The sequence below is a fragment of the Branchiostoma floridae genome, chromosome 6 (genome assembly GCF_000003815.2).
Source record: "Branchiostoma floridae strain S238N-H82 chromosome 6, Bfl_VNyyK, whole genome shotgun sequence".
Lineage (NCBI taxonomy): Eukaryota > Metazoa > Chordata > Leptocardii > Amphioxiformes > Branchiostomatidae > Branchiostoma > Branchiostoma floridae.
The window spans coordinates 2,048,189-2,075,077 of NC_049984.1; the positions used below are offsets into that span (position 1 = coordinate 2,048,189).

The following is a 26,889-nucleotide window of genomic DNA, read 5'->3' on the forward strand; positions in this document are numbered from 1 at the left end:
GGGCAAACAAACGGGCGGCGGCCAGGGGGTTAAAAGGGGAGAACCGAGGGAGGACCCAGGGTCCCCCCCCGGGGGGGGAAGGGCGCTTAAGGGAGACCGAAGGAGAGCAGGGGCCACCTGGCGGGGAGGGCGTTAAGGGGGACCGAGGAGACCAGGGACCCCCCGGCGGGGACGGCGCTAAGGGGGTCCGAGGAGAGCAGGGACAGCCTGGCGGGGACGGCGCTAAGGGGGACCGAGGAGACCAGGGACCGTCCGGCGGGGACGGCGCTAAGGGGGACCGAGGAGACCAGGGACCGCCCGGGGAGAAGGGGAGTGCAGGGGAGACGGGGTCTCCAGGCGTGTCGGCCAGGGTGAATATTAAGCAGTGTGCCTGGAAGGACCTGAACAATGGAGCAGACTCCGGGAAAATTGTGGTATCTACTGTCTCCTTCGCCAATAAGGATATGTTTTCGATAGTTATTGTTGTTGTTGCTGTGTGTGTGTGTGTGTGTGTGTGTGTGTGTGTGTGTGTGTGTGTGTGTGTGTGTGTGTGTGTGTGTGTGTGTGTGAGAGACAGAGAGAGAAAGAGAGAGAGAGAGAGGGAGAGAGAGAGAGAGACTGTGTGTGTGTGTGTGTGTGTGTGTGTGTTTGTGCGTGTATGTGTGCACGTTTGTTTGTGTGTATGTGTGTCTTTGTGTTTGGTGGGTGGGTGTGGATGTTAATTTATGGTTAGATTTTGGGCCCCCTAGCGACTCCCAACAGTACAGCTGCGGAACGCCCAGTTCCCAGTTTTAATATTCATATCTCGACTTCAAGTCTGGATATGCTATGATCGTTGTTTCTAAGTAGTAGATAGCTCTTGGGCCCAATAAATGATCAGAAAATGCTAGTATAGCCTGTTGTCAATTTCTGGAAATCTGCCTGTACCCAACCCATAAACCACAGGAGTGCGCGTTCAACAAGGTGGCCCCGACATCAGTTCTTCGTCTGACCTGGAGCGGCAGCACCAGAGTTAGGCCCACCACCGCCTGCTGTAAGCGCTGGTTCTTCACTCTGAACGGATCGGAGTGCAACAGTCCCTTCCCCATCGACAGCCTGATGTGCACTAATGGCGCCTCAAGTGTCAATATCCACCGTGCGACTACAAGTAAGTACTCTCCAAGCAGAGGTTAGGCTTTGGGCCATCGAGTCAGCTCGTTCAGCATTCCGAACACGCATGCGCGGCGACGGGAATGGTGGGTAGTGTACTAGTATGTCAAACGTGAAAGTCGTTGACTTGTCAGCAGTTCTTGTATCTTCTATTACCTGATTTGAATAACAAAGTGCAGATGTGTTTTGTTTATGTCTCTAGGACTTTTACCTTTGACACATTACCCACAGTTCCTACCACATACGGCCACAACGCATGCATACCCTAAATAGTGAACTACCTTATTGTTGAATATGGTTAGACCTTTCAGGTTAAGTCCACTTCCTTCGGTGACACTGAGCAAGATGTGATCATCAAGTCATTTCTGGGTAATTAAAAATGAGAATTGAACAAAAAATTTTGCTCTACCTGATACACTGAGGAGATGCGATATTATTTCCCAAAGATGAATAAAATTGATTGCTCCCTTGGGAATTCAGAGCCAAATCCATACTCAGTGCACCAGACCTACTCTAGGGTTAAGGCCTGTGAACCAGTGGTGTAGTGTACCCTAAGTCACATGACTTTTTCCAAAAATCACAGGTATGTGTCCCTTAGCAACCGTCATTCATTACTCTCCATGGTCTGTTTTACAACTCTGATAACAAACTGCAACTTTTCAATAGGCAGTTTTGTTTTTTCCAACTTTTTCTACTAGTTTTAATACGAGGCTCTGTGAATGAAAGCGCCAACCTGTACAAACAAGACACCCAATAAAACAACTGAAATGTCCCTACATACAACAAAATCCTTTTCTTTGTACAGCAAACAATGCCCAGTGCTACATTTTGTGGATATTTTGCGATAGGTGAGTCTTTTAAGGGAGTCAGAGACTCAATAATGTACCCTATCTGTGTACTGAGGGGAGGGGGGGGGGGGGAGCCCCAGCATGGCATCTTTTGATTTATAGTTCTTAATTAATAAGACATACAATGATATAACCCTAGATCATCACTTAGCCCATCATGTCCAATGGATCTGTACAACTTTAACAATTATCTGAGCTGTCTCAGCCATTTCTAAAAGCTTTATATACACTCTACCCATGCTTCATGCTGTAAAAATATAACAAAATATCACACTTTTGTTAAATATTAGAGAGCTTCATGTACCAAATTTGGTCACAATCTAAGCAAATGCACTTGCATATGATATTGCAACATGATTTCACCAAATCCAATACAGCTATATCATCCAAAAGGGCTAAAATACTATATGGGGGAGGGGGCGTGTACAGGGCTGTCCGTCACATTCCAGTTGGACCTCTACATAGGAAAGCATTATAAAATACACTAAAACAAGGCTTCAGAAAAGTACTAACCCCAATTTCAATCTTAACAAAAATTCTCCACCAGACAGCCACAAGGGTCATCTTTGTAAAAACTGAAAGAAAACAGAGGGTCAACCACCTCAAACTCCGAGGAATCCCCGCTCTATGAAAGAAACCTCACCTTTGACCCCAGTTTTCTCCTGATACCACCAATATGACACAACAACTAAAATCCTTGTGCGCGCCACCTAAACTGCTAAACTGAGCAAATTTTGACACAAATGGGAAAGATTAGACCTTACATGTTCCTTCTGTCACAAACAGGCTACTGGTTGGGCCAAAATTTTCAAGGAAAAAGAAGATTTGAAAGGATTTTAAGTCACACCCAACCGCGCAGCTCAACTGTGACGTCAGCCCTACAGCAAGATCGACACATAGGCCTCCTCTCCCATTGAAAGAGTAAATAAAGTATGTCGTTTTCATCTTTTCTAGTTGACGGTCTGTGCTACAACCTGCCGGCCGGACCCGTGACCGTGGCCCTGAACGTCGGAAACCGCGAGGGGTGGACTGAATGTGCAGACGCCAACACGGGGTGGAACTCCTACTCCAGGATCATCGTGGAGGAAGTGAACATTCCAACCGGAAATGACTAATTAGCCTGTAGACTGCTATTGGTCAATGTGTGCCACGTGATTGTGTGACGAAACGTGTGGATTTGAACCCTTCCTCCGCCAGCTATTGGTATCTAATTAGTAAATCCGCAGATGTCAGGACTAGGCTCATGCTAAGTGTCTTCAATTCAATTTCAATACATGCAAATTTTATGTCGGAGCTTTCAGAGGACGTAATAGATTCCTACGTCACTCTATACCACACCATACGAACGAATTTACTAACGTTACTGTATTGGTTTTCGTCGGTATATTGATGACACAATAAAACAACATTTGGAGTACAGTGTACGTCTGTTGTACATTATAGTTTAATGCAGTCAAATATGTTCGCTGGGAGAGTTCAAACGGGAGGCCTGACAAAGTATCAGCAGTTGAATCGCTTAGACTCAGTGTCAAGCCAATGACAAAAGTGCCAATTTGAGAGACCGCCTTTTAGATAGTGTGAGATCTTACGTGTGCTAAGTTTGTTTTACTTTGAACAGTGGAGCTTTATTATGGTGGTTTAAAGAATAGACATATGCCAAAAGAGGTTGTCACGTGCTGATTCTAAAGGGCAGCTACCCTATCAACTGCGTCTGTCTACGTAATTCGTCAAGCTTGTGCCACACCTTCTAAAACATGTGAAAGTGGGAGGGGTACCTGAACAATAGACCTGTTTACCCGCCCTTTTGTTTGTCACAGCGTGTAAGTTTCCCTCGGATCGGGTGTCACCTGGCGAACCTTGGACAGATCATCGGCAAATTTTCACGAATCTCGATATCCCCTTCACTATTAAGAGCTTCTTTGGTCATCTTTATAGCAAACATTGTCCAGATGTTGAGTAGGTATACTTAATTTTAAGCCAGATATTTCAGAAAGAGCTACATGTGTGCCCAGCGTCAGGTTTCATGTGAAACTATGACGCAACGGAAAGGCCCACGAGCCCCTTGGCTATATAAAGGAAACGATATCTTGTCTGGGGATCAGAGTCGAAGCTAGGTTTCGCCAGGTCTGCATCGAAAACCTGACCAAGAAAGCAAAGTTAGCGGCTTTCCTTGATTCTGACGTATCTGCGGTAAGTTTTTGCTTTGTTTAGATGACTGGTTTTGCCGCAGAAAAGACAGGTTAGCGGCTTCCGATGTGTCTAGGGTAACTTTTAGAGTTTGGTTTCGCCACAGGTTGGTTTCGCCACAGGTGAATTCAGCTGTCCGTGTTAGATATATGAAAATTCAGAACTCAAAGCAACGGTGTTTTTTTTCCAACTCATGATCCGTCTTTGTAACCGGTCATGGTGACAAGGTGTGTGGAGCGAGGTATTTTTAGTGTTACTATGGTCTTAAAAAAAGGAAGAATGTTGTAGTACTCTTATCTTTGTGTTTTAGCAATTTTATGACTCTGCAGCCAATGGTTGCAAATATATATATATATATATATATATATATATATATATATATATATATATATATATATATATATATATATATACAGAGGACAGTGGTAAAAGACATGCGGCCCTTTAATGCTTTCTGGGGATGCGTTATTGAACTCTATCCCCAAAAACATATTCAAATCTATATATGAATGGTTAACTAAAAAAGCAAGCAACATTGTCTAAAACATTGCAGCTAAAACGGCTTAAATGACTCAGGACATACATATATATTAGAATTGACTTTAAATATAGTTACCAATATATACGATGATAAACACGTTAAAACAGTATTTGCCGGGATATCAAACAGATGGTTATAGACTGTCATCCAATGACGTGATGCTGTGCGTCTTTTTCCTCCTAGGGAAAACCATCTGTCTGCCAGGCAGTTGCCAAAATAACGTTAGGTTACTTGATGTTATCAACTGATACAAATACTGTGCAGTAAAATGTCAGTTACTTTGAATCAAATGTAGTGTAGATGCATGTGTTGGTTTGTGTTGGTTTTGTGACATTTAGTTCCATGGGTTTGCTCTACACTTGTATGATATCAGGGTCAGGGAAGTTTTGACCAGGGAAGGGTCATGAAAAAAGCTTAAAAGAAACCCTAAAAGTGCACGAAATAATGAGAGGGTCGTACTATTGTCAGCTGTTTGTTGGCCATCGAATGCCTACTGTTTGCCAATCATTCGTGTCGCTATAGATAATATAAAAGTACTTTGAGGAGGGGCAGGGGTTGTGAAACTTGGACGGGGACCAAGTTTCTGTCGACAGACACGTCTCATTGTACGCGCGTTTTGATTGGCCAACAGGTGTAATATTGCACCACTATGTACGCGTATCTTAATTGGTCGCCAGGTGTAACCGAGAGAATTCAAATTGCTGTTCTCCGGATTGTGGGATTCTTTGCATCTACAATCATAGTTCTTTCGCACGATGTTGACAAGACCTTTGTTAAGTTTTATAAAATTTGACAAGATCACACATTGCCTGATTTTCTTGATTGGAGAGGGGAGGGGGGGGGGCTCTGTTGGCATTCTCATGCAAGTAGATCTATGATGAATAGAATTGTTGTAGTCAAAGATGAGACGCTGCAGACGAACATAAGATGCACCAGTCTGTTTGCAAAGATCTGGATCAAATCAAAATGCTTCTGATCAAAGAATATTCTATCAACTTACACGTGACTGATGAGCCTCTTAAACAAAAAATATCAAATTTCAAACGACAAAAGTCATTATTCTCGTTTTATTTCATACCCACCTACCTATACTACCCTTAGGTAAAAAATTAAATCCCTTAGGTTTATATTTTTTTTCATTTTGACAGTGTAAGGTCAACTGTGCAACAATTCTCCAACCAAATTTGTTTTCCAAATCCGATCGATGTTTGGTCCTGAGATCATGAGAGAACATGAAGCATCAGCCAGACAACTCATTGTGTTCTTCTTCTTCTTCTTCCGTTCCAAACACATAAGGTCATGATCAATGACCTAGACCGGACGACTGTTCGATTACACAATGAAGTAAGTAGTGGCAGGACATGCCTGGGATGGGGGGGGGGGGGGGGTCTTCACATATATGAATGTATAAAATGTGAATGTGAGGGCTGTGTGTTTTCTTGCACATGTTATCGTTTATTTATGTTCCTCCTGGTAGCTATCTGTGTGCTCTGTTGTGAGACCAGTCCTTCCCTATGGAGAGAGGAAGGTCATTCGGCTATCAAGGGCCTCGCCATGGACGAGGCAACATTGGCGGGAGGGGTGGGCAGCCTGATGGAGGGAGGGACAGGGGAGGCGGCGATCAGCAGGAGAGGTGAGTTCAAGCGATGCATGAAGTCGTACTTGAGTCTGTTGTCTGTGCCACAGTTGGTTCTGGTTAGCTAATAGATGTAAATTTTCGACGTCAGTTGGCAATGAGTATTCGTATTTTGTAACCTGTTCAGTTGAACTCTCACATAGGCATACCACCCATTACGGCTTGAGAGACGACTACGGAACACTGGCTACACGCCTGCACCGACAACTTCGACTCGAGACGCCTCCAGACGACTTCAGGGAACTTACGATCATCCCAACCTTCGAAGACATCCACAGCGACAAGGAGCCGTTTCTCCGCACCAACATTGACCGCGGCCGCTACCGAGATGTGGACACGTATCTGGACACCCAGTTCAGGCTGCTGAGAGAAGACTTCGTACGGCCACTACGAGAAGGTATTGAAGACTTCTTATACATGCGCAGACGTGGATTGGACCAAGAACGCAAACTGCAAGACATCCGTGTCTACCATGACGTCCACGTTGTCTATCCCACCTACTCCAACCAGGGTATGGTCCACAGGATACAGTTTGACAGCAGCAGGCTCAAAGGGGTGAGATGGCAGTCCTCGAAGCGGCTGATCTACGGATCCCTCGTCTGCCTCACCAAAGATGAGTTTAATACTATGTACTTTGCGACAGTTGTAAATAGCAACCCGAAAGAGCTTGAGCAGGGTTGGGTGGATGTTCGATTCGAAAATGACACATCGGCTGTGATAGGCATCAGTTCAATGGACACCTTCATCATGGTTGAAACAACTGCCTTCTTCGAAGCCTACCGACACGTCCTAAAAGGTCTTCAAGAAGTGGAAGATGACAAAATGCCGTTCACCAAGTACATCGTGGACTGCGACTGTGCCGACGGCGTAGATCCACCAGCCTACCTTCGGAGGAGCTTCGGGGCCGAGAATGTCAAATACGACCTGTCGGTTGTTAAAAACGTGTACAGCAGACCAAATCTGCAGCCCATGCAAGTTCCTGTCCTTCGGGGTGCTCTTTGGCCGTCAGCTGAAGACCTTGGTTTTGATGAGTCGCAGTACCGCGCCTTCAGATTGGGGCTGACCAGAGAATTCGCCGTCATCCAAGGTCCGCCAGGAACCGGGAAGACCTACATTGGGCTCAAGATCATCGAAGTACTACTCAGAAACAGTTTTGCGTGGCAAGGACACAATGGAGGTCTTGGAATGACGGGAAACGCGAATAGTCCCATCCTTGTGGTTTGCTACACAAATCATGCCCTTGACCAGTTTCTCGAAGGTATAGAAGAGTCTTACCCTGAGGGTATCGTAAGAGTTGGAGGGCAAAGCAAGAGTAAGAAACTGGAACGCTTCAAGCTGAAGAATATCAGACACAAAGTACGCCAGAGCAAGTTGGTTCCGCAGGACATCAAAAAGAGGGCTGCCAATGCAACACGAGAAAAGAAACGCCTTGAGAAAGAGATGGATATGCATCTAGATAAGTTGACGGCAACGCAAAGTGTTCTCCTACATGAAAACACCCTGATGGACGTAATGGACCGACGCCATAGGACAAGCTTGATGGAGGGATGGCAAGAAGCAGACGAGTACGAGTGGAGGACGGGTGGAAAGAAAAGGGGATCTGCCATAGAGGACTGGCTTGGTCTTGGAGGACAAGTCCTGCCGGAAGTAGATAAGCAGGACCATGGTACCCAAGAAGAGGACCAGGAGGAAGAGACGATAGACATGGAAGATCCAGAAGAAATGAGGCGGCTGCTAGACGACGATGAAGTACTGTACGGTCCTGTGGACCGACGACAGCACACGAGAAATGCTGTAAGCGTAGACCGGGCCCTAGACCTCAACAGTATGCACATCAAAGAGCACAGGGCAGAGGATAGTGGAGGATGGCAAGTTCAAGTCAACAAGAAGAAGAGAAGAAATATGCTTAAGCATGAACTCAGCAAGACAGAGATGATGACCCACGAAGAAGCTCGACAAGTCCGAGACGTCTGGACGCTGCAACCACGGGACCGATGGCGCCTCTACCGTTACTGGGTGGCCAGGTACTGTGACTTGTTCAAGAGGCCGATATCAGCGTGTGCAAAGAGATACGAGGATGTTGCTCGACGGCTTGACAAGATAAGAAACGAAGAAGATCGCAGGATCATGGAGGAAGCATGCGTCATCGGTATGACCACCACTGGTGCTGCCAAAAACCGCTCGATCCTGCAAGCCATTCAACCTGCTATCATCATTGTAGAGGAGGCAGCAGAAGTTCTGGAGGCCCACATCGTCACAACGCTCTCCCAGCAGTGCCAACATCTCATCCTCATCGGGGATCACCAGCAGCTCCGTCCCAACCCAACCGTCTACGAACTGGCTAAGAAATACAAGATGGACATCTCCCTTTTCGAGCGCATGGTCAACAATGACATGCAGTGTGTGCGGCTTCAGTCACAGCATCGCATGCGGCCAGAGTTCGCCCGGCTCCTGACGCCGCACATCTACGACTCGCTGGACAACCACGAATCGGTGCTCAACTACGAGAACATCAAGGGCGTCTCCTCAAATCTGTTCTTTCTGGATCACAGCTACAAGGAAGCACACGCCAAAGACACGAAGAGCCGGTCTAACATGCACGAGGCGCAGTTCCTTGCCAGCTTCTGCCGCTACCTGCTTCAACAAGGGTACAGCCCGTCCCAGATCACCATCCTCACCACGTACACAGGTCAACTCTTCAACTTTAAGGATGTCATGCCACGACAGGTGTTCCAGGGTGTGCGTGTTTGCACCGTGGACAACTTCCAGGGAGAAGAGAACGACATCATCCTGCTGTCACTGGTGAGAAGCAATGATGAGAACATCGCTGGCTTCCTGAAGGTGAGAACATTATCTTTTAGGGATCCAGTCATCATCTACCGTACTTTGATGTCTACAAACAAGTTATTCCTAGGTTTTACCTGTAGTACTCTGTCTCCATTGATCTACTCTTTGGCATTACTGGAACAATAGTTAGAATTAGAGGAACCAGTTTCATGGACTTTTGAAGCCTACACGCCCGTGTAAGTACATTATGTATAATATTTGTGTTACGTTTTTTATTGATCGTTACAAACTTGATTTCGTTGCACTTACAGGTGGAAAACAGAGTCTGCGTTGCTCTTTCACGAGCGAAGAAGGGTTTCTACGCCATAGGCAACCTGACAATGCTGGCGGAGGCAAGCACACTATGGAAGGAGGTACGGCATTCTTTATGTATGACATTGCTTTCAGCAAAATGTATGCAACCCGTAGGACGAAATGGTTTTCTTAACGGGAACTTTTCTATTTATTTCTGATCAGATCATCCAAGAACTTCGAAGGCAAGGCAGCATAGGTACCAGCCTGACACTGAGCTGCCAAAATCACCCGGACAGCAAGATTCTTGTGTCAACCGCCGACGACTTCAAGGAGACCCCAAACGGCGGGTGTATGCGGCCGTGTGGCTTCAGGTAAGTAAAAACACGGCGTATTCCATATCATCTAGTCCGACCGCGGGTAGGATCGATCAGACCCACGGGAGGGCTGATACCGAGGGTGATGTGGAATACGCCATTTTTTATCTTATCTTTGTCATACCCATCCGGAAAAACACACCTTTCAATGCAAAATGTTCCAGAAATTGTACTGTCCTTGAACAAAAAAAAAATTAACAAAAATCAATTCCTTTGTCCGAATCCGGTATTTAAACATTCAATGACAGCGCGGTCGAAGTGCGTTCGGTTTACACTGGACCTAGGAGAGCAGATGTGAATATTATCAGCTGTACAATCGACTAATAGTAATACAATCAACATGTTGCTGTGACAAAGTTGTACCAATCATTCTTGACGCATGTACGCATGCACCACTGATCAATATATCTTTTTGCACAGACTACTATATGATGTATCGTACTCTTTAACCCTTTTCTGGGATTCACAGGTTACAGTGTGGACATCTTTGTGGAATGCGCTGCCACCTAACTGACCCGGAGCATGAAGAGTACGAGTGCCCAAAACCCTGTGCCAAAGTCCTTTGTGACCTCGGACACAGATGCCCGGATCTCTGCTACCAGGATTGTGGTAAATGTGAAGTATTGGTCGAAAAGACCATTCCCATATGCCAACACAAGCAGAAGGTCCGATGCCATGAGAAGGCCCGCCCATTCCAGTGTCAGATGCCGTGTGAGAAAGTCCTTCCTTGTAGACACAGATGCAAGAACAAGTGTAACCAAGAGTGCAGCGTGCCCTGTATGGAGATGGTGCAACATCAGTTTCCCTGTGGCCACACCATCCAGGCGGCCTGTTCGGTCCAAAAGGACGACATGCTTTGTAACATACCTTGTCGAAATCTGTTGAAGTGCGGACACCAGTGTGCCGGTACATGCGATCGCTGCAAGCAGGGGAGGTTGCACCAGCAGTGTAGGCAGCCATATAACCGTGTGCTTGTTTGCTCCCATCAGTGTAGGGCGAATTGCACACACAACTGTCCTCCATGCGCCGAACCTTGTGAGAACCACTGCATCCACGGCCTCTGCCGACACAAATGCGGAGAGCCCTGCGTCCCGTGTCAGGAGCCCTGCGAGTGGACATGCAGACATCACAAGTGTGACAAGCCCTGTGGTGAGCCCTGCGATCGTCCTCGATGTCACTTCGCCTGCCAGAAACTCAGACGCTGTGACAGGTGTAAGAAAGTTCAGTCATGCATCGGCATGTGTGGAGAACCATGCCCAAACAGATGCCGAGTCTGTGATCATCAGGAGTTGACAAAGGACGTCTTCGGAACCGAGGATGAACCCGACGCACGATTTGTGCTGCTGGAGGACTGTGGCCACGTACTGGAGGTTGGCGGGATGGACTACTGGATGGACGAAACATCCAAAACGATCCAACTCAAAACCTGCCCGAAATGCAGAACTCCAATACGTTACAACTTACGCTATGGAAATACCATCAAAAGAACGCTGGCGAAGATCGAGATTGTAAAGAACAAGCAGTGCGTTCCAAAGGCAGAGAGGAGAACCACTGCCAAGAGGTTTAAAAATGATCTCCTAAGTGATGTTGACTTGCAATGGTACTGCGCTGGCTCCTCGTCTGATCTCCTTGTGCAAGTCGAACGCTTCAGTTTGTCTTCACCGGACCAAGTGGCCATGTTTGAAAAGAAAATCTTTTTCCTGAAGAAAATTGCGAGACGTAAAGATGAAATGGAACGCCTTCGGGTCCTTGGAGACAAGCCCCACATCATGGAATTAGACAGGGAAATCGCCGAAATGGAGAACTGGCTGCTTCGTCCCACCGCCCATGTGAATGAACAGGTAAGGCCGGAGTTACATGTGCTGCACTTATCTGGACTAACTACAATGATAGACACACAGATGTGCCCTGTAAATTTTGTTGTTCGAACAGATGAAACATAATGCAATTGCAAAACCATGACCAAGACATATCATTGCTCGTCCGTCATGGAACACATGGGATATCTAGTTATTCTACCGAAAATCTTTTTTTGCTTTCTAATTTTCATCCTTGTGTTTGATAGAAATGTGTGTTGTCGTTGCCACTTACATTAGTTACATGGCATTCATCACAACTTTGTTCCGTTCGCAGGAGTGGGATGAGTTCGGGACAGAGATGAGCCGGATGAACTTCCTCCTGAAGCTCCGCGTGCTGCAGGGCCAGATCCGGAAGAAGGGAATCAGTCTGGACGACCAGGACAAGGTGCTCCTTGACTATGCGGAAGGCGTGCTGACCGAACTCAAACCTTTCACGGAGAAGAGAGAGGAGCTGGTCAAGCAAGCCCTGAGGACTGTCAAGGACCTAACCCGGCAATACCCTGCGCCGAGGGCTGCCATAGCAAGGTATAATGTTTTGTTTATGTTTTGAATAAATAAGTATTTCCAGACAGTCATTCCAATGGAAAAGTTACAGTACCGATATTTCATGGATAGGGATGCAAGCCTAAATACGTGTAGTTCTAATACGCATTATTTGGATATTTTATGTGAATACAACGACATATTTCATTGAAAATAGATATCGACCCTTTTAAAATCTTTTTCAACCGTTCTCGACAGGAGTGCTGGTGTCACCAGCAGGTTGGGGCCGCCACAGGTTTCGGTCAGACAGCCGCCCAGCACTGAAAATGGACGTGCCTATGAGAGCAGCTATTCAACCCTTTTCGACAGATGTACTGGTGCCAGAAGGCGGGGGCAGCCACTGGTTTCGACCAGACAGCCGCCTAGTACTGAATATGGACTTGCTTCTGAGAGCAGCCATTCAACCGTTTTGGAAAGGAGTGCGGGTACCAGCAGGCGGGGGCCGCCACAGGCTTCGTCCAGACAGCCGACAAGTTCCGGAGATGGACGTACTTATGAGAGCAGCCGTTCAACCGTTCCCGAAAGGAGTGCGGGTACCAGCAGACGGGGGCCGCCACAGGCTTTGACCAGACAGCCGACAAGTTCCGGAGATGGACGTACTTATGATAGCAGCCGTTCAACTGTTCCCGAAAGGAGTGCGGGTACCAGCAGGTCAAGAGAGCCGCCTTCTACCGGAGATGGACGTGCCTATGAGAGCAGCTATTCAACCGTGTTTGACAGGAGTGCTGGTGCTACAAGGAGGGGGCAGTCATATGTTTCGTCCAGACAGACGCCTAGTACCGAAGAAGGACGTGCTTATGACAGCAGCCGTTCAACTGTTCCCGAAAGGAGTGTGGGTACCAGCATACGGGGGCCGCCAAAGGCTTCGGCCAGACAGCCGCCCAGTACCGGAGATGGACGTACTTATGAGAGCAGCCGTTCAACTGTTCCCGAAAGGAGTGCGGGTACCAGCATACGGGGGCCGCCAAAGGCTTCGGCCAGACAGCCGCCCAGTACCGGAGATGGACGTACTTATGAGAGCAGCCGTTCAACTGTTCCCGAAAGGAGTGCGGGTACCAGCATACGGGGGCCGCCAAAGGCTTCGGCCAGACAGCCGCCCAGTACCGGAGATGGACGTACTTATGACAGCAGCCGTTCAACTGTTCCCGAAAGGAGTGCGGGTACCAGCATACGGGGGCCGCCAAAGGCTTCGGCCAGACAGCCGCCCAGTACCGGAGATGGACGTACTTATGACAGCAGCCGTTCAACTGTTCCCGAAAGGAGTGCGGGTACCAGCATACGGGGGCCGCCAAAGGCTTCGGCCAGACAGCCGCCCAGTACCGGAGATGGACGTACTTATGACAGCAGCCGTTCAACTGTTCCCGAAAGGAGTGCGGGTACCAGCATACGGGGGCCGCCAAAGGCTTCGGCCAGACAGCCGCCCAGTACCGGAGATGGACGTACTTATGATAGCAGCCGTTCAACTGTTCCCGAAAGGAGTGCGGGTACCAGCATACGGGGGCCGCCAAAGGCTTCGGCCAGACAGCCGCCCAGTACCGGAGATGGACGTACTTATGATAGCAGCCGTTCAACTGTTCCCGAAAGGAGTGCGGGTACCAGCAGGTCAAGAGAGCCGCCTTCTACCGGAGATGGACGTGCCTATGAGAGCAGCTATTCAACCGTGTTTGACAGGAGTGCTGGTGCTACAAGGAGGGGGCAGTCATATGTTTCGGCCAGACAGACGCCTAGTACCGAAGAAGGACGTTCTTATGACAGCAGCCGTTCAACTGTTTCCGAAAGGAGTGCGGGTACGGGCAGACGGGGGCAGACACAGTCTTCGGCCAGACAGCCGCCTGGCACCGAAGAAGGACGTAGCGAGACACACAGCCTAATCCGATCACGCCTGGACTTTTTCGAGTCTTTGTGATATCTCATATAAATTGATAAAGAATTTACATTTGGTTTACTTAAGTAAATTTGATCTTTGCTTCAATCATGTCATTGTGCTTATCTTGCCTGTAATGAATTGTTGACAATATGTAACTCAAATCCTCCGGTTGTGAAGCTTCGATATTAACTAAATCTTGTATGTCCAACAATGTGGTCTTACTGGGAGAGTGTATGGAATTTGAAGTGTTGTGTACGATTTTGATACCTAAAAAGCAGTGTGTTTATACCTTGTGAACCTATAGTCTCAACGTAATCGGACTTTAACTGAATTGAAGATTGCCTTATTGTTTTCATAGAAATTCTTTAGTTTTGGGTGGACGTCCGAAGCTTTCTTCTTGAAGATAGAATGTCTTTTATGGAAGTGGTCACCGCGTAAGTGGAGTACATTTTACGTATTTGTACATTGTGAATGATTTCAGATGTTCTGATCTAGTGGAATAAAGGCGTGTCTAATGATTCCAGCGAATCACCTCTCATACAAAATGTAGCTATAGCTATCATAGCTTTCATGCCCAAATAGCCCGAGCATCTGCTTGGCGAGCAAATAGGTAACGTAGGCTAATACGAATGGGGCTTCCCGTTACGTCATATCTTCACACATGTCACTCTATTGATCCGGATACTTTAACATTACTGCCTTGAAAGTTTTCCTGCTCAAATTTTTGGAAATGTTTGCTATAGAGCTAACCAACATACCTCTAACCTGACGAAAATATCAAGATTCATAAAAATTTGTCGATGGCCTGACCAATGTTTGCAAGTGAAACCCGATCTGAGGGTGCACGATGTGGCGAACAAATTGTGGGTAAACAGGTCTATTGTCCAGCCCCCTTCTCACTTTCCCAAGTTTTACGTGTGGTACAAAGTTTAAGTAGACAGAGGCAGTTAATAAGGTTGTCACCCTTTAGGATTAGCGCGTGGCAACCGAACTATCTTTTTTATAATTATTTACAATATACTCCAAGGCTCCAACAAAACTTAGCACACATAAAATGTTACCCTATCTAAAGGTGATTCCTTAAACGTAACTGGCACTTTTGCCATCGGCTTACCACTGAGTATAAGTAATTTTACTGCTGATACTTTTACAGGTCTCTCTGTTGAATTCTCCAAGCAAACATACATGTTGATAATATTGTAACAGAAATTGTATGTATAGCAGGAGAGCATTGTACTCCGCCACGGGTCTCATTAAATGTAATGTAAATAATGTAAAGTTGTAACGTATAAAGTTGTCATAGTAGTAAATTCGTCCGTAAACAATACCAAGGGTGCGGCACAGAGTGACGTTGCGAAACTATGCCGTCAGCGGAAAGCCCCGGCAGGCCAGATATAAAACGTCTCGATATTTGGGTCTGGTCCGTCTAGACTCCAAAGCGTCGCTGGGTTGCTGAGATATTTGCAGCTACTGTACCGCCTGATCAAAAAACAGTGGCTTCTTCTTCTTCAGTCACACTTTTTTCAAGGTGAGTCTCCACTTCGCCACTAGGACAATATTAGTAATCTCCAAGTAGATTTACAGGTGACATTAGACAGTATCAAAGCCAGACAAGCATTAGCCACCGGACGTAATAAGCACACTGTACATCATTCTTGGCTATCAGCATTTGACCATTGTAATCCAGATCGAGTCCACAGTGGATCGAGTCGTAAATGTGTCGAAAGGATGTTTTGATATGGTTAAAAACAACCACTGAGGTTTTCATGAGAAGATATCGCATGACATGTGTGCAAGAATGAACTGAGACGATTGGTAACTTCCGTGTGTGCTGTAGGAAAAACCTAGTCTCAACCCTGAGGCCTTTCTTTGGGGCATGAATCGTAGAATTCGGCACACAATTCGGCAAATAATTGACCAGGAGAGTCAGCCTACGCCAAGGTTCCCATTCAAATGTCAAACCGTTTCGTAAGAAACCTGACAAATTATTCTGCTTATTACTAATAACCAGCATAGCTAGTCTGGTAGATTCTAGACAAAACTGCAATCCTTTGTAATAGAGATGTGTCTTAAGTTGGTATCATGGAGACTAGCATTTCTGAAGACGATATTTCCCATATCTTACATTAGAACAAGGATTGTACATCAGTTGAAGGGGGAGGGGAGAACCTGGAAGCGAGCCAAGTTTCAGACGAAACTCTTTTGTCTGGACATGTTTTGTCTGGGCGTGTTGACATACAAAACACGGTCTGTACTTACTAAGTGTTTGCTTCGGATGGTGAGCGTCGGGTGCTTTCCACCAGTTGCGCTGACGTCAGGGCAGAAAAACTATTCAGGCGTAGTCATTCTAACGTTAAAAATATGTATACAAGGGACACACACACACACACACACATATATATATATATATATATATATATATATATATATATATATATATATATATATATATATATATATTAACGTTACACTTTGTATATATATATATATATATATATGTATATATATATATAAATATATATATATATATATATACATATATATATATATATACAAAGTGTAACGTTGCCCACCCCCACCCCAAACCCAATAGGTTGCAACTTGCAACGGATAGCTACATCCATACATTCTAACTGTCCTATACGCTGTGGGGTAGGGGTTGTAGAAAAGGTAATAACGTTAACGTTATAGATATCATTTTTTCGACGTATTGTTGTGTAGGTAGCCCATGCCATTTGCCAATGGATGGTGCTAAGGGCTTTGGTTACGGAGGAGGGCGTGGTCGTGGACGAGGCGACTTTGGCAGGAGGCGTGCACGTGGTCATCGTGGTAGATCGAGGAATAATACATACAACTGTGCAAGGTGAGATAACAATTTTGGAATGTACAGAATGTAGAATTTTTCACAATACGTTTGAAGGAGGAATTAATAATGGCAGCATATCACTTTGATTGCACATACGGTAAACCACCTCACTGTTTTCGGCAAGTGTGGTGGGTTCTTTTGCGTTGCTGGAGCGGTGTGGCCCTTTTCAAACATGGGACCTCCATTTCACGTCCTAGCCTAGGGATGGCCCTAAGAAAAGCTAGGTACTCATTTTCACCCAAATGAAGCGAGGAAAGTGACTTAACTGTCGTGACATGTGAGGGGATTCGAACTCAAGGCCACTGGGTTCTGGGCCAAGCATGCTAGCCATACCTATGTCGCAAAATTGTAGTTTTGTGCCGGTCAACTCCCCCTTGTGTGTTTCCAAACTATTTGGCCGATTTCTACTATTTCCAGCGACATGTGGAGATACCCTGGGTATCCTTAAAAAAGGGCAGCGAGAGCAAGGAGCCCCGGTAGAAATCAGATGGTAGTCAGGCTAATGTGGAGACTGTTAGCTACGACACTGTAGCGACAAGTTAATTGACGTAAGTGTGTATGTGAGTTACAGGGATGAACCTGCACCGTCAAACTCCAACAGACGGGAGGAGTGGGTAATACGGCCTATGGAGCACCACAGGCTGAAGGGACTGTGCGAGAAGGACCCTCAAGAGGTGAGGAAAACGTTATCTCTCTTATACGTATAGAATACAACACGGTGTATTCCGTATCACCCAAGGTACCAGCCCGACCGCGGGTAGGATGTTTCGATGCGAAATGCGCCAGAAGTTGAGAAAATTTGGTGTTCTCGAACAAACATTGTTACAACAGCAATTTTCCAACGTCCGATTCAGGTATTCGAGTTTTCGACCGCGCCGCACGGGCGTGCGCAAAGTATGTTCGAAATATTCGATGGAAGCCTGTGTGTTAAAACTTCGAAGCCTATGTGGTACGGCCTTTTATCACACGGTCTGGAACACCTGTATCGAACGTTATCGCGGCCCAGGTATGACATAAATAGGTTTATAGCTAGCGCCTTTTTGGCGACGCGTCAGTGGTGGAGCCTGTTTTAGAAATTTGGCTCGTACATGTCCTAAAACTTCCACATGTGTTAGAGGCTGTACTCCATAGGGAATTTTGTCATATTTTGTTGTAGACATGCCATTGTTATGACTTTTGGGGTAACAGCTAATACATACACGTCTTTCTATCTCGTCTATACCAGGTTCTCCTAACATTAGTAGCGGGCACTAGCGGATGTAAGGAACTGTTGGAGGAGACCACCATCTCAGATGACCGGGTGGCGTTACTACTCCGTGTTCTCGCACGAGCGTGCGACTGTTCTTCATCTCCTGGTAAGTAACATAGCTTCATCGCATATTCATCTGCCGATCGCTAACTCAGTTTCTGATGGCATCTTCTTCTATGTTATAAATACATACAGAACTCAACGTAGACACATCGAGGTCCGTAAAACCGGTATAACACGTGCTACGTGTGCCCAAGGACAAATTGAACTGTGTGTAACAGTGGGGCGAAAGCACCGCCAACGTTAACCGACAGCTTTGAGCCTTTTGGCGTCATCGATTGCGTGTTGGGTTTGTGATCTGGCGGTTTAAATCCTGCAAGTCAGGACATTTTTTCTTTCTGTTTTTACTCCTTTCTTACATGTGAAAGTAAGGGTAATGCCAGGTTTAGATTTTTGATCGATGCTTGGATGCGTTATTCACTCCATTAGCTATCATACAATTACAATCAGAAAAGTCAGAAAGAAAACAGTTCCCAGCAATTCAAGTACGTTTTCATGATATCTCATAGCAAACACCGTGAAGCTGATGGTGATGGTGTGTAACTCCGAATTCCTGGCGCGGACTCTAAAGACGTACTTCGCCAAACTTCCGGCAGTCAACGTCAACCGTCAGGAGTTTAGGGAACCGATGAAACATGCGCTGAGGCTGTTCCGTGAGCTCCTCGACAGGAATCCTAGTTCTGTCACGCAGGTGAGACATTCAGTACCTTTTGTGATTTCTTTTTGTTATCAAACATTTCCATGCTTTGAAATAGAAAAGAAAAATAGAGGATAGATAACTGATGTCAAGCAATCTTGTTATTGGTAACGTTTGGTGTACATGATTTCGCTTATGATGTACTTGTTAAATCAGGATAGAGGTTCAGATAATGCCACAAGAGTGTTTGCAGCATAACCATAGGGGCAATGCTAAACATTTGCAGGTTTATGTACCATTGGCTGTTTTGGGGACCACCGTGAAACTTCTCGCGGATCAGGGGCCTGATGTCGAAGACGACATTGTGGCAGCTTTCAACGAGGTAGAGTCGCGCAAAGACGCCATCTTGGAAAACATGCGCCAAGGTAACGTTTCAAATGACCAAGCCACCCCCGAGGAGATGCCTCCGGATGACTTTAGACGGCTGACTATCATCCCAACTTACGAAGACATCCACACCGACAAGGAGCCGTTTCTCCGCCCCAATATCGTCCGCGGCCGCTACCCAGACGTGGACACGTATCTGGACGTCCAGTTCAGGTTGTTACGAGAGGATTTCATCAGGCCACTACGAGAAGGTATCGCCGAGTTCCTGGACATGCGCCGGCGTGGATTGGACCAGGCCAGGCTGCAAGACATTCGTGTCTACCATGACGTTCACGTTGTCTACCCCACCTACTCCACAAATGGCATCGTCTACCGGATACAGTTCGACAGCAGCAGGCTCAAAGGGGTGAAATGGGGGGCTTCTAAGCAACTGATCTATGGATCTCTCGTCTGCCTGTCCAAAGACGAGTTTATGACCATGCACTTTGCCATGGTCGTAAACCGTGACCCGAAAGAGCTTGAACAGGGTTGGGTGGATGTTCGATTCGAAGATGAGACTTTGGATGTATTAGCCATCCGCCCCACCGACACCTTCATCATGGTGGAGACGTCCGCCTACTTCGAAGCCTACCGACACGTTCTGAAAGGTCTCCAAGAAGTTCGGAAGTACTCGATGCCGTTCATCAAGTACATCGTGGACTGCGACTGTGCCAACGGCGTAGACCCGCCGGCTTATCTTCGGGGTCGGGGTAGGTTCGGGGATGTCACGTATGACCTGTCCGTTGTTGTTGAAAAGTTTCACAGCAGACGATATCTGCAGGTAAGGGAAGTTCCAGTCCTACAGGATGACCTCTGGCCGTCAGCTGAAGATCTGGGGTTTGACGAGTCGCAGTATCGTGCCTTCAAGCTGGGGCTGACTAAAGAATTCGCCGTCATCCAAGGTCCGCCAGGAACCGGGAAGACCCACATTGGGCTCAAGATTATCCAGGTTCTACTGAGAAACAGTTCTGCATGGGGAGGACCTCCACCTACAGGCGGTTTCTCATTGATGAGAGGATGGACCAGGCCCATCCTTGTGGTTTGTTACACAAATCATGCCCTTGACCAGTTTCTCGAAGGTATAGCAGAGTCTTACCCTGAGGGTATCGTAAGAGTGGGAGGGCGAAGCAAGAGTGAGAAACTGGAACGCTTCAAGCTGAAGAATATCAGACAAAGAGTACGCGACGAAAAATCGGTTCCAGAGTACATTTATCATGGGGCTTCCGATGAAAGACGAGACAAGAAACGCCTTCAGGGACAGATGGATGGGTATCTAGATCAGTTGAAGGCAACACAAAAAGGACTCCTACACGAAAACACCCTTATTGACTCGGACTTAATGGACCAACGCCTCAGGACAAGCTTGATGCAAGGATGGTCTGAGGCAAATAAGGACGAGTGGAGGACTGATGGAAAGAAAGGAGGATCTGCCATAGAAGACTGGCTCGGTCTTGGAGGTCACGTCCTGCCTGACCAAGCAGATGACGAAGAAGAAGACGACAAGATAGACTTCATGGAAGATCCAGAAGAAAAGAGGCGGATTCTCGACGATGATGAAGTGCTGGACGGTCGTGGGGAAAAAGGGAAGCAAACGAGGAAAACTGTGAGCACAGACTTAGATCCGGACCTTGAGAATATGCACAACGAAGAGCAACAGGCAGAGGATAGGGGAGGATGGCAGGTTCAAGTCAATAAGAAGAAGAGAAGAAAAACGATAACGTACCAGCTCAGCAAGACAGAGATGATGACCCACGGAGAAGCTCGACAAGTCCAAAACGTCTGGAAGCTGCAACCAAGGGACCGATGGCGCCTTTATCGGTACTGGGTTGCCAACTACTGTGAATTACGCAAAAGATCTATTTCAGGTTATGCAAATGAATACGAGTATGTTGCTCGACTTCTCAAAGAGTTTAGAGACGAGGAAGATCGCAGAATCATGGAGAAGGCAACTGTCATTGGAATGACCACCACTGGTGCGGCCAAGTACCGCTCAATCCTGCAAGCCATTCAACCTGCTATCATCATTGTAGAGGAGGCAGCAGAGGTTCTGGAGGCCCACATCGTCACAACGCTCTCCCAGCAGTGCCAACATCTCATCCTCATCGGGGATCACCAACAGCTCCGTCCCAACCCAACCGTCTACCAACTGGCCAAGAAATACAACATGGACATCTCCCTGTTTGAGCGCATGGTGAACAATGACATGCAGTGTGTGCGGCTGAAGTTGCAACATCGCATGCGGCCAGAGTTCGCCCGGCTCCTGACGCCGCACATCTACGAGTCGCTGGACAACGACGAATCGGTGCTCAACTACGAGCATATCAAAGGAGTCTCTTCCAACTTGTTCTTTGTAGAGCACAGTCATCTGGAAGTGCAAGACAATGAAATGAGGAGCCACTCCAACATGCACGAGGCGCAATTCCTCGCCAGCTTCTGCCGCTACCTGCTTCAGCAAGGGTACAGCCCGTCCCAGATCACCATCCTCACCACGTACTCGGGACAACACTTCAACATCGAGAAGGTCATGAAGTCGAATAATTGCGAGGGTGTGCGCGTCTGCACCGTGGACAACTTCCAAGGAGAAGAGAACGACATCATCCTGCTGTCTCTGGTGAGGAGCAATGATGAGGGCAACGTGGGCTTCCTGAAGGTGAGAACAGTTAGGCTTCTGTCTCCTCTTTCTATTTCTTGATAAACTAGGCTTAAGCCTGTTTATGTGCAAGCTTTTATTTGATATGGTGTTTGGCCAATTTCAGGCATCCGATAATTATTTTGCAGTAGTCGATGGTTCATTTCCACGATTAACCTGCAAAGTCCTGCCTCCAATGTTCTTCACGTTGACTGTAATCATTGGCATAGATAGGATAAAATGAGGCGGTATCAGTACTAGGGATTCTATGGATCATTTAAGACATTGGAAGAAAAAGGAATAAGTATATTTTGTATTACATTTTTATTGTTTATCGTTGATAACATCACTTAAGGTAATTCGGTTGGCTAAATTGGCATTTTGACCTTCCATTGTTCTCTCATTAATGAATTAAGAAAGAATTAAGCCGTAACGAATATTGATAGATGGGCATGAAAAATTCTAAATCTGATTTGCTGGGGGCCAAATTGATGACGTCATCAGGTTTTACTGCCCCCAATATTATTTTTTCTATGACAAAATACAGCACCTTGGTACATACCACAGCAATGAAACTATATTATTAACTATTAATTTTTTTTTAATTAGGTGAAAACAAACATTTTCTAATTACTACAGATCATTAGTAGATATCAATTTGCGCAAAAGTGCGTTTGTAGCTTTTATCATTATGCAACGAAAAACGAAGTTTCATTACAGTGGTATGTACCAAAGTGTTGTATTTTGTCATAGAAAAAAATAATATTAGGGGCAATAGAAATGATGACGTCATCAATTTGGCCCCCAAAATCAGATTTAGAATTCTTTCATGCCCATCTATCAATATTCGTTACGGCTCCATTCTTTCTTAATTCATTAGTAAGAAAACAGTGGAAGGTCAAAATGCCAATTTAGCCAATCGAAATACCTTAATTGCACGAATAGGTGGAGAATCGTGTTTGTGTTGCTCTCTCACGGGCGAAGAAAGGCTTCTACGCCATAGGCAACCTGACAATGCTGGCAAAGACGAGCACACTATGGACCAAGGTACCTTGTGCTATACTGTTTTACATTGCATCAATGACAATTGATCTATATCATAAAGACCCCTGGTATATATATATGTCTATGCTGTACTGTACTGTACTGTACTGTACTATACTGCAACCTAAGGTAATTCTTTAATGGTTACTGTTCAGATTATCCAGGAACTCCGAGAGCAAGGCAGTGTGGGTACTAACCTAAAGTTGAGCTGCCAAAATCACCCGGACAGCGAGATTCTCGCCACAACCGACGACGACTTTAAGAAGGCACCGGAGGGTGGGTGTATGCGGCCATGTGGCATTAGGTAAGTAAAAAGAAGTGCATGAACATAGGCCACATAGGAACGGATTCAAGCTTGCTGTACATTGTTAGGTGAGACCAGACTGAGCAGGATCCAAAATGTGGATACCATCAGCTGTAAAATGGATTCAGTCAACATGTTGCTCTGATACAGTGACAATCATACTTCAGACGCATTTGATATATTGTCATCAATGTATTTTGTTGCGCAGCAGGTGTTGTAGTATCATCCTTACCTTTTTCTGGCATTCCCAGGCTACAGTGTGGACACGTGTGTGAAAGGCGCTGCCACCCAACTGACCCGGAACATGAGGAGTACAAGTGCCAAAAGCCTTGTGTCAAAGTCCTTTGTGACCTCGGACACAAATGCCCAAAGCTCTGCTACGAGTACTGTGGTAACTGTGAAGTACTGGTCGAAAAGACCATTCCGAGATGCCAACACAAGCAGATGATACCGTGCTTTGTGCAACCCAGCTTATTCCAGTGCGAAGAGCCGTGTGTCAAAGTCCTTTGTTATCTCGGGCACAAATGCCCAAAGCTCTGCTACGAGGATTGTGGTAAATGTAAAGAACCAGTCGTAAAGACCTTCCCCAAATGCCAACACAAGCAGATGATGCCGTGCTATCAGCGACTCAGTGAATTCCGGTGCAAAGAACCTTGTGCCAAAGTTGTTTGTGACCTCGGGCATAAATGTCCACTGCTCTGCTTCGAGTACTGTCGTGGTAGTAAATGTGAAGTGCTCGTCGAAAAGACTATTCCCAGATGTCAACACAAGCAGATGGTGCCTTGCTATGAGAAGGCCAGCTCATTCCAGTGTCAGATGCCGTGTGAGAGAAAACTTTCTTGTGGACACATTTGCAAGAAAAAGTGCGGCCAGACTTGCACCTGCACGGAGATCTTAACATACCATCTGAGTTGTGGCCATGCCGTTCAGGTTGTGTGCAGAGCCACAGATGACAACCTGGTCTGCAGAGCCCAGTGCTGTCAGCTGCTACAGTGCGGTCACCTTTGTGCCGGCACATGCGATAGTTGCGACGAAGGGAGGACGCACGAGCCCTGCAGAAAACCATGTAATCGCGTGCTCGTCTGCTCACACCAGTGCTCGGGACAATGCGCAGAGAAATGTCCCCCGTGTCAAAAGCGTTGCGAGAACCGCTGCATCCACGGACGCTGCCCAAACCTATGCGGGGAGCCGTGCGTACCCTGCCAGAAGCCTTGTGAGTGGAGATGCAGACATCACAGATGTTCCAAGCCCTGTGGTGAACCTTGCGATCGTCCTCGATGCGATCAGCCCTGCCCAAAGAAGCGTCCCTGTAGAGTGTGTCGGAAATACCATCAGTGCATCGGCATGTGTGGGGAGCCATGCCCAGACAAGTGCTACGTGTGTGATCGTGAAGAGTTGGAAGAGATCGTCTTCGGAACAGAAGAAGAAGAAGACTCCTTCGACCTAAAGAGCCTCTTCGGAACCGAGGATGAACCCGACGCCCAGTTCGTGCGGCTGGAGGACTGCGGTCACGTGCTGGAGGTTAGCGGCATGGACCAGTGGATGGACCAGGGGACGGACGAAAACATTAAAACCTGCCCGAAATGCAATACGCCGATACGGCACAACCTGCGCTACGGGAACATCATCAACAAGACGCGTGCACCGGCAATGATTGACGAGAGGGTGGAGAAGAAAGGGTCCAGCGAAGTCGATCAAAAGGCACGGACAATTCTAGCGGTCACTACCGAGAGGCTCGTGAGAGAGTTTGAAGTCGACGCAGATCTGGACTCGTATTTCCCTGAGACATCGGCGCATATCTCTCAGCAAATAGCAAAATGCCGTCCGCTCTCAATGGAGCAGGTGACAATGTACGAAAACAAGTTTCTCTTCCTGAAGAGACTTGCCAAAATTGAGAAAGGGACTCGCCGAGAACTTTCTGATCTTGGAAACAGGAGCCATGTTAGAGAAATGGACGCGAAGATAGCAACTATGGAAAAGTGGCTGTTTCGCCGAACGGGCCATGTGAATGAATTGGTAAGGCCAGAATATATACTGCATTTTGCTAGCTATACCATGAGTTGAACATGTTGTTTAGTCAACGACGTTGTTGGTAGATATGTTTAGTCAACTAGCGCTCATTACAAGATGGTGGTAGCGCGGCCTTCCACGAGCGCTGGCGATTATGGGGGGGCAGTAATTCGGGGGTTCAACATATGGGCATCACCTTCGCGGCACCACAAGAACCTGGCCAAAAAATACGTGCCAGCGCTCGTGGAAGGCCGAAAAGGAGGATATTAACTAACAAGGTGGTTTCTGTCCACAGGAGTGGAAGAAGGTTGGACGAAAGATGACCCGGCTGAACTTCCTCCTGAAGCTCCGCGTGCTGCAGGGGCAGATCCGGAAGAAGGGAATCAGCTTGGACGATGTGGCCATGAAGAGCTTCGTCAGTGCGGAGCAAACTCTGACCTCCGATGACGCTTTCGATGAGAACGCAGAGGAACTGGTCAAACAGGCCATAGAGAAGGTCAAGCAGCTGACACCAGGGTTGACGGGGGCTGTGCTAGGCATCTCCGGTGAGGAGCGAGTTCATGTGGTCCAGGCTATGGGACTGACACAGGGGCACTGGGTCATGTGTTCCAACGGCCATGTGTTATCAGTCGGGGACTATGGAGGAGATACTGTGGTAAGCATTGTACGATATATCTATAACAGATGTCTTGACGCTCGAAATCACGAAAAGGTTTGCTGTAACGTTGGACCACAATGCAATAGATGCGGTGTAGTATCGAGACGCATTCTTTTTTTTTGTATATTTTGTGTGAATACAACATGTTATATATTAATAGAAAATTCTTTAATCAGTGGCACTTTTGAAAGGCGCAAACACATTCCTTCACATTTTCGATGTCTTTACGGTACACCCGTTGTTAACGTTCACGCAGTGAATAGTCTCGCGAGAGTACAATACTAGGTCCGAAACATGCGTAGACTTGAAAATGAACCCACCCGTTTCAACTGTTCTCAACAGGAAATAGCATGCCCGGAGTGCCGGTGCTAGAACCATCGGAGGTATATCATCGGAGGCTTCAGGCGGAGACAACTTCCGTTTGGTTCCGGAGATGGACGGGGCGAGGCACGCTGACCAGTCCGATCAGCCCAACTTGGAGGGGTTTGACTATGGAGGCATCAAAACCCAAATCGCAGAGTCTACAAAAATGCATAATTTGTTTGGTGCCTTCTGAAAGAAGTCTACGTTGATGAAAATTCATCTATAGTAAGCAGTAATTCCACAGACGTGACAATGGCTGCTGTGTAAGACATACATGTATGATATCACAGTTAGACCTAATTAGTCACATATTTGCCTTTCAAGAGAGTGGATCTGAATAAAGTCAAAGTCAAAGAGTAGTTATGTTTCTTTGTAATTGTGATAGCCTTTTAACCAAAAAACAATTAGATATCCTAAATTAGTCCATGTGATAGCCTTGTCTGTTATGAATGTGCGGTCCAGCAACTGTGTAGTTTCGAGATTAACTAACTCCAACGATGTTAACTTAAAGAGCAAGTGCTTGGAATTCTAGTCCTTAATATGGTTTTGATTTTTCAAAAGCAGTGTGTTGGTGTCTTG

At 46.6% G+C, this 26,889-nt stretch overlaps 3 protein-coding genes across 3 annotated transcripts in view; all 3 read left to right on the forward strand.

The window, feature by feature from the left end:
* LOC118417437 (collagen triple helix repeat-containing protein 1-like) overlaps positions 1 to 3,091 on the forward strand; it is a 3,582-nt gene extending 491 nt beyond the window's left edge. Inside the window, exons 2-4 of the mRNA XM_035822999.1 lie at positions 60 to 413; positions 925 to 1,126; positions 2,931 to 3,091. Coding sequence (XP_035678892.1) covers positions 60 to 413; positions 925 to 1,126; positions 2,931 to 3,091 — 717 coding nt within the window. The remainder of the gene's footprint in view (positions 1 to 59; positions 414 to 924; positions 1,127 to 2,930) is intronic.
* A 3,167-nt stretch (positions 3,092 to 6,258) lies between these two features.
* Positions 6,259 to 14,103, forward strand: LOC118417438 (NFX1-type zinc finger-containing protein 1-like). The gene is made up of 7 exons (XM_035823000.1): positions 6,259 to 6,337; positions 6,468 to 9,181; positions 9,439 to 9,540; positions 9,644 to 9,792; positions 10,265 to 11,636; positions 11,929 to 12,179; positions 12,396 to 14,103. Exons 1-7 carry the CDS (start codon positions 6,259 to 6,261, stop codon positions 14,101 to 14,103), a joined length of 6,375 nt encoding a protein of 2,124 aa, XP_035678893.1.
* Positions 14,104 to 17,556: 3,453 nt separating this feature from the next.
* LOC118417439 (NFX1-type zinc finger-containing protein 1-like) lies at positions 17,557 to 26,329 on the forward strand. The gene is made up of 9 exons (XM_035823001.1): positions 17,557 to 17,604; positions 18,156 to 18,285; positions 18,749 to 18,930; positions 19,163 to 21,952; positions 22,877 to 22,978; positions 23,131 to 23,279; positions 23,531 to 25,295; positions 25,585 to 25,944; positions 26,290 to 26,329. The coding sequence occupies exons 1-9, from the start codon at positions 17,557 to 17,559 to the stop codon at positions 26,317 to 26,319; spliced, it is 5,556 nt and encodes a 1,851-aa protein (XP_035678894.1). The 3' UTR covers positions 26,320 to 26,329.
* The last annotated feature ends 560 nt before the right edge of the window (positions 26,330 to 26,889 follow it).

What these genes read in the sequence shown, in the direction of transcription:
- LOC118417438 (XM_035823000.1), top strand. Translation starts at nt 6,259, where the DNA reads ATGGACGAGGCAACATTGGCGGGAGGGGTGGGCAGCCTGATGGAGGGA. An exon ending in GGCGGCGATCAGCAGGAGAG is followed by an intron (nt 6,338 to 6,467) that starts GTGAGTTCAAGC and finishes TAACCTGTTCAG; the next exon opens with TTGAACTCTCACATAGGCAT. An exon ending in ACATCGCTGGCTTCCTGAAG is followed by an intron (nt 9,182 to 9,438) that starts GTGAGAACATTA and finishes TTGCACTTACAG; the next exon opens with GTGGAAAACAGAGTCTGCGT.
- LOC118417439 (XM_035823001.1), top strand. Translation starts at nt 17,557, where the DNA reads ATGGAGCACCACAGGCTGAAGGGACTGTGCGAGAAGGACCCTCAAGAG. An exon ending in CGACTGTTCTTCATCTCCTG is followed by an intron (nt 18,286 to 18,748) that starts GTAAGTAACATA and finishes GATATCTCATAG; the next exon opens with CAAACACCGTGAAGCTGATG. An exon ending in CGAGCACACTATGGACCAAG is followed by an intron (nt 22,979 to 23,130) that starts GTACCTTGTGCT and finishes GTTACTGTTCAG; the next exon opens with ATTATCCAGGAACTCCGAGA.